Below are 14,545 nucleotides of genomic sequence, written 5' to 3' on the forward strand. Positions count from 1 at the left end.
AAGCCAACAAGACCACATCATCTGCAAAAAGCAGACATGGAATCCTGAGACCACCAAACCGGACACCCTCCGCCACTTGGCTATGCCGAGAAATTCTGTCCATAAAAATTGTGAACAGAACCGGTGACAACGGGCAGCCCTGACGGAGTCCAACTCCGACTGGAAACCAGTCGGACTTACTACCAGCCATACGAACCAGACTCCTGCTCTGTTTGTACAGGGACTGGATAGCTTGTAACAAAGAGCCCAGTACCCCATACTCCCTGAGCACCCCCCACAGAATACCCCGAGGGACACGGTCGAATGCCTTCTCCAGATCCACAAAACACATGTAGACTGGTTGAGCAAACTCCCATGCACCCTCCAGGATCCTAGCGAGGGTAAAGAGTTGGTCCTGTGTTCCACGACCGGGGCGGAATCCGCATTGTTCCTCCTGGATCCGAGGTTCAACTATCAGTCGGACTCTCTTCTCCAGTACCCCCGCATAGACCTTACCGGGGAGGCTGAGGAGTGTGATCCCCCTATAGTAGGAACACACCCTCCGATCCCCCTTTTTGAAAAGTGGAACCACCACCCCAGTCTGCCAGTCCAGAAGCACTGCCCCCGATGTCCACGCGATGTTGCAAAGACATGTCAACCAGGACAGCCCCACAACATCCAGAGCCTTGAGGAACCCGGGGTGAACCTCATCCACCCCCGGGGCCCTACCGCCAAGGAGTTTCCCTACCACCTTGGCCACTTGAGTCCCAGTGATAGACGAGCCCCCCCCCCCCCCCCCCCCCCCCCCGGGGTCCCCAAGCTCTGCTTCCTCTGCGGAAGACGTGCTGGTGGAATTGAGAAGATCCTCTAAGTATTCCTTCCACCGTCTGGTGACGTCCCCAGTCAAGGTCAACAGTTCCCCACCCCCACCATATACAGTGTTGGTGGAAAACTGCTTTCCCCTCCTGAGTCGCCTGACGGTTTGCCAGAAACTTCTCGGAGCCGACCGAAAGTCATTTTGCATGTTCTCACCGAGCTCCTCCCACACCCGAGTTTTTGCATCAGCGACTGCCGAGGCCGCAAGCCGCTTGGCTCCTCGGTACCTGTTGGCTGCCTCCGGAGTCCCCTGAGCCAACCAGGCTTGATAGGACTCTTTCTTCAGCTTGACAGCCCCCTTCACCCGGGGTGTCCAACACCGAGTGCGGGGGTTGCCACCCCGACAGGCACCGACAACCTTGCAGCCACAGCTTCGTTCAGCCGCCTCAACAATGGAGGTCCGAAACATGGCCCACTCGGACTCAATGTCACCAGCCTCCCCCGGGATGCAGTCGAAGCTCTGCCGGATGTGGGAGTTGAAGATCTTTCTGACAGGTTCCTCTGCCAAACGTTCCCAGCAAACCCTCAGCACACGTTTGGGCCTGCCAGGTCTGTCCGGCATCCTCCCCCGCCATCTGATCCAACTCACCACAAGGTGGTGATCAGTTGACAGCTCAGCGCCTATCTTCACCCGAGTGTCCAGAACATATGGCCGCAGGTCAGATGATACGTCTATAAAGTCGATCATCGAAATGCGGCCTAGGGTGTCCTGATGCCAGGTGTACTTGTGGACACCCTTATGTTCGAACGTGGTGTTCGTAATGGACAAACTGTGACGAGCACAGAAATCCAATAACTGAACACCACTCGGGTTCAGATTAGTGGGGCCGTTCCTCCCAATCACGCCCCTCCAGGTCTCACTGTCATTACCCACGTGAGCGTTGAAGTCCCCCAGCAGAACAATGGAGTCCCCAGAATGAGTGTTCTCCAGCACTCCCTCTAGGGTCCCCAAGAAGGCATGGTACTCTGAACTGCTGTTCGGTGCATAAGCACAAACAACAGTCAGAGCCCTTTCCCCAACCCGAAGGCGCAGGGAAATTACCCTCTCGTCCACTGGGGTAAACCCCATCGTACAGGCGCTAAGCTGGGGGGCTATGAGTAAGCCCACACCTGCCTTACGCCTCTCACCCTGGGCAACTCCAGAGTGAAAGAGCATCCAGCCCCTCTTAAGGAGATTGGTTCCAGAGCCCATACTGTGTGTTGAGGTGAGCCCAACTATATCTAGCCGGTACCTCTCAACCTCGCGCTATTGCCCCCGACAACATAGCTCCTAGGCTCACGCAGGCACGCAAACCCCTCCACCACCTTAAGGTGGTGATCCAAGGAGGAGGTTTTCCAAATATGGCTTTTAATAATGCTACAATTAGCCAAATGAAATTAGGATCACTTTTAGGAAAGGGCTCATTTAAAATCCTGTAAGTTCTATATTAATATCAAATTTTAAACCAATCTCCTTCAATTTGTTCCAGATGTCTTTTGTTTGTGTGCAATGGAAAATTAGATGTTCAGTGACTTCGTTTTTACAATACATCTAACTGGCAACCTCGCTGCTTTACCTGTGCCACAGTTACATAAACTAAGTGCACTTTAAAAAGTATATTTGCATTTTGCAGTCGCTTTCATCCTTTTCAATTAGATGAATATATGCAAAGCATAAATGGATCTAAAACAAATCCTTCCACCACAGAGACCGTGAGAGAGACAACTGCTGCTCATCAGGCTCTGCTTGTGGCTAAAAACATCGACCTCTTTCCCAGCAACACTCAGCGCCTGGCTGAAGGAACCATAGACGTCTGGTGGATTGTTCATGATGGGGGTTTGCTCATGCTGCTGCCCTTCCTGCTTCGCCAGCACAAGGTACAAAACTGAGGAATGATCGAGATCATTAGAATTTATCTTAAGTTATCATAGCCAAAGGATCTGTCTCTGCTCTTTGCTGTAGGTGTGGAAAAAGTGCAAGATGCGCATCTTCACTGTGGCTCACCTGGATGACAACAGCATTCAGATGAAGAAGGATCTATACATGTTCATGTACCAGCTGCGATTAGATGCTGAGGTGGAGGTGGTGGAGATGGTAAGGCTTCTCAAAAATGTTTTAATAAAAATATTTTAGGTAAAAAAAACATGAACACATGGTGAGTTTCCATTAGGAAAAAAAAACCAAAAAAAACCTTGCCATTATTTTTGGTACGTTAATCTTGTAAATAATGTATTGCTGTTTAAACGTTACACAATAATGAATAGGAAAAATCCCAGTTAAGATATTTTAGTATTTAAAAATGTACCCAAGTTCTTCTAGAATTACTGTTGTTATGGATTTTGTAGAATTAATTAGTGTAAGATTGCCTTTGCTGTTAGACGTTCTTATTCAGTTCAAAACGTGTCTGTATGGACAGTTTACAAATGTTTAATGAAATTACATTTTGTGATGTCTGAGTTTTGTATTGTCTGTGTTGTTCAGCATGCGAGTGATATCTCAGCTTTCACCTACGAGAAAACATTGGTGATGGAGCAGCGCTCTCAGATGCTCAGGCAGATGCACCTGTCCAAAACAGAGAGAGAAAGAGAGGTAACATCCTTCACTATGTACCATTTAATGCTGTAATTTAATCAACATTCTGTTAGAGGCTTTGTCTGCTTTTTAGGACTCAATACACAATACTGAGGAAGCAGATATAATAGCAGATATGTTTGAAATTCTCAGTGTTGGTTGTATATCTGAGGCTTCATTTAGTAGAGGTCCAAAATTTTTGGTTTGCTTTAAATGTTTCTTTTATCATCATTGAGTTATGTTTTGTGATGGCTGGCAGATTCAAAGCATTTCAGATGAATCCAGGAGCTCAATTAAAAGAAAAAATCACATGAAGGAACCCACTCCCAACACCTTACAAGTACCAGGCATGTCATCCCTTGAGAATGAGGTACCTGTATTATTTTTTAATTCATTCTTTCATTGTCTGTAACCACATATCCAATTAAAGGTTGTGGTGGGTCTGGAGCATAACCATAATCACTGGGCGCAAGGCAGGAACACGCCCTCGAGGAGGGGTGCCAGTCCTTCACAGGGCGACACACACTCACACCTATGGACACTTCTGAGTCAACAATCCACCTACAAATGTGTGTTTTTGGACTGTGGGAGGAAACACATACAGACTCGGGGAGAACACACCAATCTCCTCACAGACATTCACCCGGAGCAGGGCTCGAACCTGCAACCTCCTGTTCCCTGGAACTGTGTGACAGCGACACTAAATTAAAATAACACTCTGAACCAAAGTTGCCCAAGTAATTTCTGGATCACCAGAAGGTGTAATACCAGAGGTGTAATAAATGCTTCAGAATTTATGGTACCATTCTAGAATAAGATTACACTTATAAAGGTTTATAAATTGTTTAAAATCTCTTTATTAATAGTCATTAATTGTGTTGTTAATACATTAATTGTCATTATTAATAATCAGACAAAACACAGATAGAAAGGGCAGCAGTGTCCTGTTGTTTGCCAAATAGTGAACCCACATCCATCTACATTGTTAAACTTCTGATCTTGCTCAATACCGACCCTACATTGTCTTCTCCATCAGTCTGCATTGTTTATTGGCTTCATATTGTTGACAAATTTAACCATTTAATGAATTAACCAGCAACAGAGTGCCTTTTTATGTATCAATGGTAATGTGGTGTACTTTAACATGTGAAATGACTAAATTCACATTCATAGGTCTGAGCTTATTCATGACATTAACATTTTCAAGTTCTCTGACTCTTTCACTGTTAAACAAAAAAGAGGTCACTGTTTTCCTTTCTGTCTGTGTTACAAACTATAATTAATGACCTTTGAGATGTTTACAACCTATTAAATAACCATGTAATAAACAGGTTTTTAAACCAGTTTTCCAGATAATCAGTGTAGCTATTATTCCTCAAGGGTCAGAGGAATGTCAAGGCTCAGGGCGGTCATCCAGAAAAGCACAGTCCAGTCTCTGATCATGTCCAAATGACCTGGACCAAGGAGAAATTCATCAGTGAGAGAAACCGTCACCATGATGCCACCCTTGGAGTACGGGATATGTTCAGCATGAAACCGTGAGTGCTAACAAGTCTAGAATGTTATCTCAAGCCATTTAAGAATTTCATATCAACATATTAAATATGTAGGTGCTTTTGTAGTTTTACCTGAAAATGTCTAATCGGTGTATTTCTTCTTTCTTTTTAGAGAGTGGGGGAATCTGTAAGTGGAATTCTATTTTATTCCGACTGTTTATGTGGGAAGATATATATTATATGTACAAAAGATTCTAGATACATTTTTATCAAACTTTATTCACAAAACCTTTTATTAAAAGAGAGTTTGTCCCCTTTTGCTGCAGCAACAAATCATGCTCTTCTGTGAAGGCTTTTTACAATATTGGAACTTTCAGAATTTGATTGCAGCAATCACGAATCAAAGAATAATACAGAGCTCCACTCCAGAGGACACAGTTCTGCTCTATAGCACACTGAGCTTGAGATCTCTGCTGCTCATCCAGAGCATGCCATTTTATTAGCAATGTATTTTGATGGAGATTTATATGTAGAATGCAGAACTTAATATACTTTAATTTTTGTTCATATAATAAATAATTAAGTAAAATATGAAAGGCAGTTTTACAAGATGAGATTTATGGACATGCTTTTATTTAAATAATGTTGTCATTAATGTAAATTGTTTCTCATAGAAACCAATCCAATGTGAGAAGAATGCACACTGCAGTGAAACTAAATGAAGTTGTGGTCAACAAATCCCACAAGGCTCATCTTGTATTGCTGAATATGCCTGGACCACCTAAAAATAAAGATGGTGATGAAAGCTGTATCCTTTTACAATGCAGAACTGCATCAGACACTGCATTCTTACTTGATTATAGGAACAGTTCATGCTAAGCTAGTTGGTGGAACAGTAAGATACATCAGACCCATAATGAGGAAGCAAAGTTCACCTTCCATTACACTAATAAATCTGCATATTTGTATAATTTAAGGTGAAACAAAGTAATATAACGTTATTAAAATTATATAGTTACACTGAAATCAGACAGATACATGCAGGTATTTTAAAGAAGATCTGAATTTAATTTTGGGCAAATTAGCCATTGACGAGTATTAGCCATAGATGAGTCATGCACAGAATTGCCCAATATTTAATATTTAGGGTGACCAGACTTCTGATGCCAGAATACGGGACGCCATTGTGGGGGAATAAATGACGAACTTGTTTATCTATGTCATCAAATGTATGCTAAATCATTCATTCATTCATTATCTGTAACCGCTTATCCAATTCAGGGTCGCGGTGGGTCCAGACCCTACCTGGAATCATTGGGCGCAAGGCGGGAATACACCCTGGAGGGGGCGCCAGTCCTTCACAGGGCAAAACACAGGACAACTCACACACTTGGACTTTTGAGTCGCCAATCCACCTACCAACGGGGGTTTTTTTTTCTATTTTTTATTTTTTTTTTTGGACTGTGGGAGGAAACCGGAGCACCCAGAGGAAACCCATGCGGACACAGGGAGAACACACCAACTCCTCGCAGACAGTCACCCGGAGCGGGAATCGAACCCACAACCTCCAGGCACCTGGAGCTGTGTGACTGCGACACTACCTGCTGCGCCACCGTGCTGCCCTATGCTAATATTAATGGAGCATGGGTGTTTGCTGTAGAGCAGAGCTTCTCTGCCTTTTCTTCCTCTGTTTCTAACTAGAAAGCATAACAGCCCATGAGAGAACAACCTGCAGTTTTATATGCATAATGTATTTTGTCTTTTAAATCTCTTGGTGTGACACTTTTGAGTATTAGGCCCAGAACACACACTTAAAAGAAATATTGTGTATTTCATTTAAATCACAGAGCATAAAACCTGTAAAGATGTTAAACAAGTAGAAATATGAGATGGCGTTTAACACTAGAAGTGCCCTGTGCCACTCATTTCATCCCTGTGACATCCTACGTCAACGCTTCTACCCATAAGCACCAAGTTCCTACATTTAAGGGCAGTGATTGTCTTTTCTGCCAGCAGGTGTCACAGATTTTTACATGTCCGGAGGATTGTCCAGTAGACCACCATAGGGAGCTTCATGACCCACTAGGGGTCCATGGACAAACCCCTTATATAGAGCGCCTTTACATGGTGTCATGCAATTAATAAAGCCTGTGTATCATCACTCCCTTTGTCCCAGCTGTTGTCCTAAGCCCTATATCTATAGCAGAATGGGACACTTCACGCCCTTCAAGTGTAAACATACACAGCTTAAAGCCAAACTGGGCTTAATTTTACAGTGTGTTAGGCTTGGTGATTAGCACGTTCGCCTCCCAGCGCTGGGATCTTGGGTTCAAGTCCCATTTGGGTGGAGTTTCCATGTTTTCTCCGTGTCTGCGTGGGTTTCCTCTGGGGTCTCGGGTTTCCTCATTCAGTCCAAAAACATGGAGGTGAATTGGCTTCTGAAATAACTGTCCTGGTGTGAGTGAATGAGTGTGTATGTGAATGAATGTCTGTATTTGTGAGTGAATGTGTGTGAGCCCAGATATGGATTGGCACTCTATCCTGAGTGAAATTCTAGTGCCCGATGCAGTCCTCCAGGTGGACGGTTGACAGTACGCTGTGCACAATTGGCTGCCGCTTCTTGCCAGTGTGGATTGAGTATTGAATGGACTGCCGTTCTGAGCAGTGTTGCTTGTAAAGCGTCCTTGGGCATCTAGAAAGGTGCTACATAAGTGTAACGATAAATAAAATAAGTATGTTTAAAGTAAATTTATTCTAATATCTTATGAAGGTTTAGAGGATGTGCTTCACAAGATTTTACCTTTCTGCTCTTTTACAAAACATAAAATCATCTCGTCTTGCTATATAATCCTCACTGATACACTGAACTCACCTGGTAAGGCCTTTCTGACGATTTCACCACAGCTTTTCTGTATCTCACACAAATCGTCTGATTATTAAAGCCACAACACCAGAGTGCAAGTTGGTCAGTATGATTTTAAACGTGTCTGTGACCTCCATTACATAGAGCACAATGTATTGATCTATTGACTATTACATAGGAATATAAATATTTCTGAAAAAATGGCTAGTTACCAGTTTTAAAAGTATTACATCTGGCTGTTACAATGTAAAAGAAAATGCACTTAGTAACACTAAAATAACACTGTTAATATGTACTAAGTTCCTATCATGATGCGTTTTCTTGTGTGGGGGTGGGAGGCTTTCCTGTCCTGAATTTCTTGAAGTCTGTATTCATTTATATCATTACAGTTAAACAGTGTCAACTGAGGACTTGTGAATTTATTATTTGCGTGAATGAAATCCATTTCCGCAATTTGTTATTGATTTATAGGACAAATGTACAAAAATTAAAAAATAAGCCGGGATGCTGGGATATGGACTAAAAACGGGAGTTTTCCATAAAAATGTGATGTCTGGTCACCCTACTAATGTCATATTAGTATAATATTGTGTATAGCTCTCTATTTGTTCCTTAACAGGTGTCTCTCAGATATGGAATTTTTGGAGGTTTTAATGGAGGGTTTGGATCGAGTTCTACTTGTTCGAGGTGGAGGAAGAGAGGTTGTAACTATCTACTCTTAGCCACAAGACTGGACGTTTACTGTGGAGAGTGTGTGCACAAGGGAAGTATTAAGTACTCAGGGTAGTAGAAAATAGCACATCTCCTGAGGGATGAAATCTTTTAAATAAACTGGAAGCCTGTCTCTGCTGAAATGCTTAATTGGGCAGATTAAGTAACTGCTGAGCATGTAGCAAACATTGTTGTAAATATATTCTCATTAGGCTACCGAAAAGATAGTTATATGCTGATAGAGAGCGAGAGAGATGATTTTTAACACTAACACTGAGGACTGGAATTGCTCTCCCAGACTGATTTTATGCACTCAGAGCAGTCAGAAATGGAGCCTAAAAATGAGTTTTTCGTTTTTACTCATTTTACTGCAGTGCTACTCACTGTATTTGAAAGATGTGCTGCCATGTTTGTTTGATGCACTGGGAAACATTTCACTCCTTCACAACATGGCTATGTTTTTTTTTTCGTATACACGATTCAGAAATAGCCAACATAATTTATTATACATGGAAAGAACATGCCTCATTCATTCTTTTTTTTTTTTTTTTTTTTTTTTTTTTTTAAAGCTTTTCACAAACCTGAAGAATGCTTTTCAAATTTATTTAATCTAGAAACTAATGTGTTTTAAATACTCTTTTTTTAATGTAATATTTTCATTAAGTTTCTATTCCTGTTTTCATGCTTTTATTTTGCACTCCAGTTTAATGGCAAATGGTAACAAAATTCCAAAACTGTTTGTAGACCTTTTAATGTTTCCATCAGAAGCTGCTCTAAGACCTGCATCACAAAACCAAAACTCTTTTCAAGAATAGCAACACCAAGTATTTGCTAAAATTTGCCACGGTAGTCCTGGTATGTAGATGTAGACAGTGTCATCCAAGTTCTTGATTTAATTTTAAACTAATGTGGAACAATATTTCTGTGTATTGTGAAAAATGATGTTGTGTTATTTCATGAGTATTTGTATTCAATTTTCCATATGCTTTGCTGCTATTTCCTAGAAAAGCAAGTTTGTAAAAGAAGGAAAGGGCTTGCACAGTGTTGTTTTCTCGTAACTGAGAATATTTTTATTATAATTGTATACATTTGTTATACAATTAATTTCAGCCCTGAAGTGTGATTCTGTGTGAGCTTCAGCATTATCGAGACTGAAATATGTGTACTCTGTATATCTTGAGTGAGGATTGTTTGCTGGCAAACATACAAGTGAATTCAGAGCTCAAAATCTCAGAGAGGTAATAGCTAATAATTTCCTATTCCTTTCTCAGTAATGACAGAAGACAAACATTTTTTAATGTTTAATATCAAGCAATCAGTAATTTTACCACCAAAAACAAGCAAGCAGCAACTCACATAAGATGAAGAATCAGATGCCTTTATAATCCCAGTTATGTTCATGGAAGTGGCCATGCTTCCACATTGTTTTGTATTGGCTCTGGTATTGGTCCAAAGTGAATCATTAAAACTGCCTTCTTCTACACGTCACATTAAAAATAGCAGACTTATGATTAGTCCTTTTGCGCGTCAGTCAAATTTCTTTTCCTGCAGTAGTAGGCCGTTCTTGGCCACATTAAATGGCGAAAGGCACTAGACTCTCCCTACAGAGTCTTAACAGCATGCCACATCCAGGCCATTAGGGGCCTGTATAATGGCCGATTCAGAGCTTAAAGAAGAAGATTGAAGGAAATGACTGAATTCTGCTTTAAATTGACAGTTCCTTTGAGTGCTTTTCAATGAACCTCTTTCAGTGATCTTGTAGGTTTGAGTCTTGCCAGTAAATTCTATACAACAGGGGTGCCCAACTCCAGTCCTGGAGGGCCGGTATCCAGCAAATTTTGGTTATACCTCTGCTCACACATACCTGAGTCAACTCATCTGTTAATTGCCAGGTTAAAGGTGTGTATTAGCAGAGCAATCACCAAACATTGCTGGATACTGGCCCTCCAGGACTGGAGTTGTGCACCCCTGCTATACACAGACGGTGTTCTGTAGTTTTAAATATGTGCAGGCATGTTCAAAAGTTTGGGTGCACATAGAAAAAAAAAAAATTCTTAAAAAATAAAATATATCTTGTACAAAATGTAATAAGACGAGGATTATTAACAATTTTGGACAGTAACGTAGTTTTGAAGCCTCTCAAAAACCTGCTTGAGACACGTGATAGAGGTTTCTGTTATTTTATTTCAGTAGAAAAATATATCATTATTTTCTTGTTTTCTGAGGATTTTTAGGATATTCTTAAGAGGAAAACAGCCTGATAAACAAATATGGATCACTTCATTTTAACTGTACTAACACATTATAATCTTTGTTCACTGAACTGAGCCAGTTTAAGACTGAGGTTTTAAGCCAGGTGAATTCTTGTGTGCTGACGTGATATTTAATGAGCAGTACAGAACAGAAAGCTCCTGATATGGAATCCAATGACATAAATGAACATGAATCTTGTGCTTATCCTATGGATATTATCTCATTAGAAATGGCTTATTTTTCTGTTTCCTCTTTTTTGGATGTGTGTGTCCAAGTGTTTCAGTGCACGGGTCAAAAAGACAGTAATTTAATAATTGTGGCCAAAAACGTAAATTTTCTTGAAAAAGTTTAAAATGGATTTGTGGACACTTCTGCTGTTCTAAGAGAATTTTGTGTATTTAAATGCATTATTTTTGTCAAAGCAAAACTAATTTTTGTTGAATAAAATTGATTATATTTAAAAAAAATTATTTGTGTGAAATCTTCAGTTAAATTTCACTTCAACACTTTTATAATTTTTTATTTTTTTTTTATACACCAGCGTTTACTCAATCATTAGGCATTTCCAGTTTCACCCCTAGAGGTTAAGGACCAGCACATGCACGAGCTTCCTCTGAGATGAGTGATGTCAACCACCGCCTCTTTTCACACTGCCCTTGATGCAATGTCACAGGTCGGTCCAACCCAGGATAGCACTGACAACCCTGGTCTGTTGCATCAGCTGACTGACACCCATGCTGCCTGGCACTATGCCGTGTGATGAGGGGTGGCAGACAGAGAAAGGCCCTCTTAGGACGCCTGGCCTTGGATGGCTGTGTCAGGAATTTTCACATCCTCCTAAAATCTCAGACTGGCAGATGGCAGCACTCCAAACTGTGCTGGAAGGGGAATAAGTATCCGAGTCTGTATTTTGAAGTGTTTTTTTTTCTGTGTTAAATTAGTAACATTCTAGATTATTTGCTTCCAGTTTTCTCTCTCTTTGCATGGCCATGACGGTGCCTCTGTATGGTGTGTGTGAAACATCTGTAACTGCTTGGCATTTTCAAACACTGGCATCATTTCTCTATATTAGCCTTGCAGTATTTACTTTCCCTTGACAAATACACGCAAATCTATATGATATATCTCAGAGAAAACACTCAAATAGACAAAATAACAGGGTTTGTTTTGCTTATCTTCACAGGTCAAGGCTAATGGCTACAATCTAAACATTCTCTCACTCTCACCCCCATCTATCTCAGGATGTTTTTGTAGAAATTTAGTACAACTTTGTAGGGGGCTGGAAGCCCACTTTAGAAGGAAATATACAGCAACAGGCTGTGATAAATATGCCCATGTCTTTGCTTTTATTCAGTTATTTTGTGAAAATAAAACATTCCTATAAATACCTACTCTGAACATAATATCTTGATTTGTAACATTTTAAGCTTAAAATGAAAAAAAAAAGACTTCAGTGTCAGATGTAACTGATTAAAAAGAAATAATTCAAATTTTCAAAAGAAAAACATTATTAAATGTGAAGCATGTTTTATCCATCACCTGCACAGTTCTACTTTTAAAAATAAATGTTTTGTCTCAAAACTGTAGTAAAACCTGCATGTATCCTCCTTTTATTCTGTGCTCTATAGAACTTTGGTGTGGTTTAAGAATGCAGTAGTCCCTCCCACCTTCAAGATACTTCATTAGAAGAGGGTTTGCTAGTATCTGAATTGAAAAAAAAAAAACAATCTGAAGATCACTAATGCAGCAGTAGAATGTGAGTGAGCAGGTTTACATCAGATACAGTCATGTTTACATTTTCATTTTGACTGGAGTGTCCTTTTTAAAAGAGCCTCCATGAACATGAACATAAAGGTTATAAACCAACTGCATCCAATTCAAAAGCCTATTGGATCTTTTATGTGGTTTCTGTAAGCAGCAGTAAAAAAGAAAGAAACAATGGTAAGGGTTTATCCTTATTGTAAATTAGGAGTAATAAAGCTGAAATATGTCGATTGTAAAAGCACACACTGATGCTCAGTTCTGAGAACGATGGCTGACTCACACCAAGGGTTTAGACGAAGGACATCTTTCTTTCCACCTCAGTAAGAAGCTCCCATTTCTCCTGATACTGGTATGTCTGGACGACAGAAGGCATAGAAGAGGGGCACAATCAGTCGTTGTAAAAAAGCAATTGTACTGACCTAGTTGCCTGAGTCTATTAAAAGTTCTGCTCTATATATTTGGTCTATTAAAGACATGGCCTCGGCCCTATAGGGGACCCGCTCTCAAGATCATAAACTGGTTCATTCATGGACTGCACTTTATAGGAAATTTTTCTTTTCAAAATAATAATCACTTGCATGAACAATTTGCTCATTTTTGGTTCATTAAGCTTTGTCTCTCTGTCAAACTCCACTATTGTTATATGATTTATAATATCTTGAATAAATTAAAAGTACAGAAATCTGTATTAGATTTCAGGATCATTTTCAGGATCATTGTTGAAACAAAAGATAACATTTTGGAACTGGATAGTGTTCTGTTTTGTATCAAAGTTTTCAACATGACAATGTTTTCATTTCAGACGTAAAAAACGCCACAGATTTTCTCAGTATCTCATACTCGTGTTGAATGTCTGTTATAATTATTAATTTCATACATAGATATAATCAGCACTTACCGTAGATGAAACCCAGTTCGGGAAATATTTGCCAAAATCAAGAGGAAGAGTGCAATAAATGCAACCATAATGACCCAGAATGATATAACAATGGTATCTAAAATGAACCAGAGACAGGTCGCCATCTTAGAACATCTCCCACCAAATGAATATAGATTATAATCAGTTTTACAACTGTTCCTCGGATGTGTCTGTTACAAACACAGAGTCAGACTCACATCTGTTGTATCTAAGCGTCCTGGCATCCACAATGACTGGGTCCATGTAGTCATAGTAATATTCATAGGTCAGTTCATATGCTGAAGAGTTTCTGGACCTCTCCATTATCCCTGTCTTCAGAGAGAAACACGAGACTGAGGAGAAAAAAAAATCCAAACACAAACTTGCTGACAGTGTTTTTCCATTAAAGGCTCCACCCATGAAGTACAGAGGAAAAATAATGGCACTGTTATATACCGAAGGCCCAAAAACGGTTAGAGTTTCTCTCAGCTTTGCCTTGTAAGCAAAATTACACTCCTGAGAAGAAAATGTAAGCACAGCATTCCCTCATTTCAGTCTAAAGAACAGAACTGCACAAGCAACAAAAAATAAAAGGTTATAAGTCCACCTAAAAATTGCAAATGGCCTGTTTGCTATGTGTGTGGTTATATTAAGCACAGCTCTTTATATAATTAAAACAAAATCCATTGCAGATGGTGTGGGACAAAGTATATTAACCCATAACAATGTTTTGAAAAATGTGCATATCCATTTTTGTCTGTTTTTAGTTTTCTTCATAGTTTTAACCCTTCAGCTGCTCTTTACACTGTGAAGATAGTTCAAGATGAATAGACGAATAGAAATGCCCCAAAACCACTTTTAATAAACAATTTTTACATTAACTTACATTCAAATATTTTCCCTTCTACTGTAAAGTTACATTGTAGAGATGACTTTTTCTTTGGACAGCTACAAATGAACAAAAAATAAACAAAACTCATAAGAAATCACTCATATACTGTTAGATTTTTAACTCATATACTGTTAGATGGTTAAGAAAGCTGGCTCTGTAATGGGGGCTGAACTGGAGTGCATCACTTCCATATCAGACAAGAGGACCCTGAACAAACTGACCAGCATCTTGGACATTGAGTGCCATCCACTCCACAGTACCA

At 40.2% G+C, this 14,545-nt stretch overlaps 2 protein-coding genes across 3 annotated transcripts in view; one reads left to right on the forward strand and one right to left on the reverse strand.

Moving 5' to 3' along the window:
- The window catches only part of LOC136692114 (solute carrier family 12 member 7-like), a 29,170-nt gene extending 18,168 nt beyond the window's left edge, over window positions 1–11,002 (forward strand). For both annotated transcript variants that reach the window (XM_066665231.1, XM_066665240.1), the window contains exons 19-26: window positions 2,543–2,712; window positions 2,798–2,929; window positions 3,317–3,424; window positions 3,666–3,776; window positions 4,787–4,944; window positions 5,075–5,089; window positions 5,577–5,710; window positions 8,396–11,002. In XM_066665231.1, coding sequence (XP_066521328.1) covers window positions 2,543–2,712; window positions 2,798–2,929; window positions 3,317–3,424; window positions 3,666–3,776; window positions 4,787–4,944; window positions 5,075–5,089; window positions 5,577–5,710; window positions 8,396–8,487 — 920 coding nt within the window. In that variant the 3' untranslated portion in view covers window positions 8,488–11,002. The remainder of the gene's footprint in view (window positions 1–2,542; window positions 2,713–2,797; window positions 2,930–3,316; window positions 3,425–3,665; window positions 3,777–4,786; window positions 4,945–5,074; window positions 5,090–5,576; window positions 5,711–8,395) is intronic.
- A 306-nt stretch (window positions 11,003–11,308) lies between these two features.
- Window positions 11,309–13,726, reverse strand: LOC136692127 (melanocortin-2 receptor accessory protein-like). The gene is made up of 4 exons (XM_066665252.1): window positions 13,610–13,726; window positions 13,392–13,488; window positions 12,774–12,848; window positions 11,309–12,433 (listed from the first exon to the last, which is right to left on the reverse strand). Exons 1-4 carry the CDS (start codon window positions 13,713–13,715, stop codon window positions 12,427–12,429), a joined length of 285 nt encoding a protein of 94 aa, XP_066521349.1. The 5' UTR covers window positions 13,716–13,726; the 3' UTR covers window positions 11,309–12,426.
- Between the last annotated feature and the right edge of the window lie 819 nt (window positions 13,727–14,545).

This window comes from Hoplias malabaricus, chromosome 1 (assembly GCF_029633855.1).
Source record: "Hoplias malabaricus isolate fHopMal1 chromosome 1, fHopMal1.hap1, whole genome shotgun sequence".
Taxonomy (NCBI): Eukaryota; Metazoa; Chordata; class Actinopteri; order Characiformes; family Erythrinidae; genus Hoplias; species Hoplias malabaricus.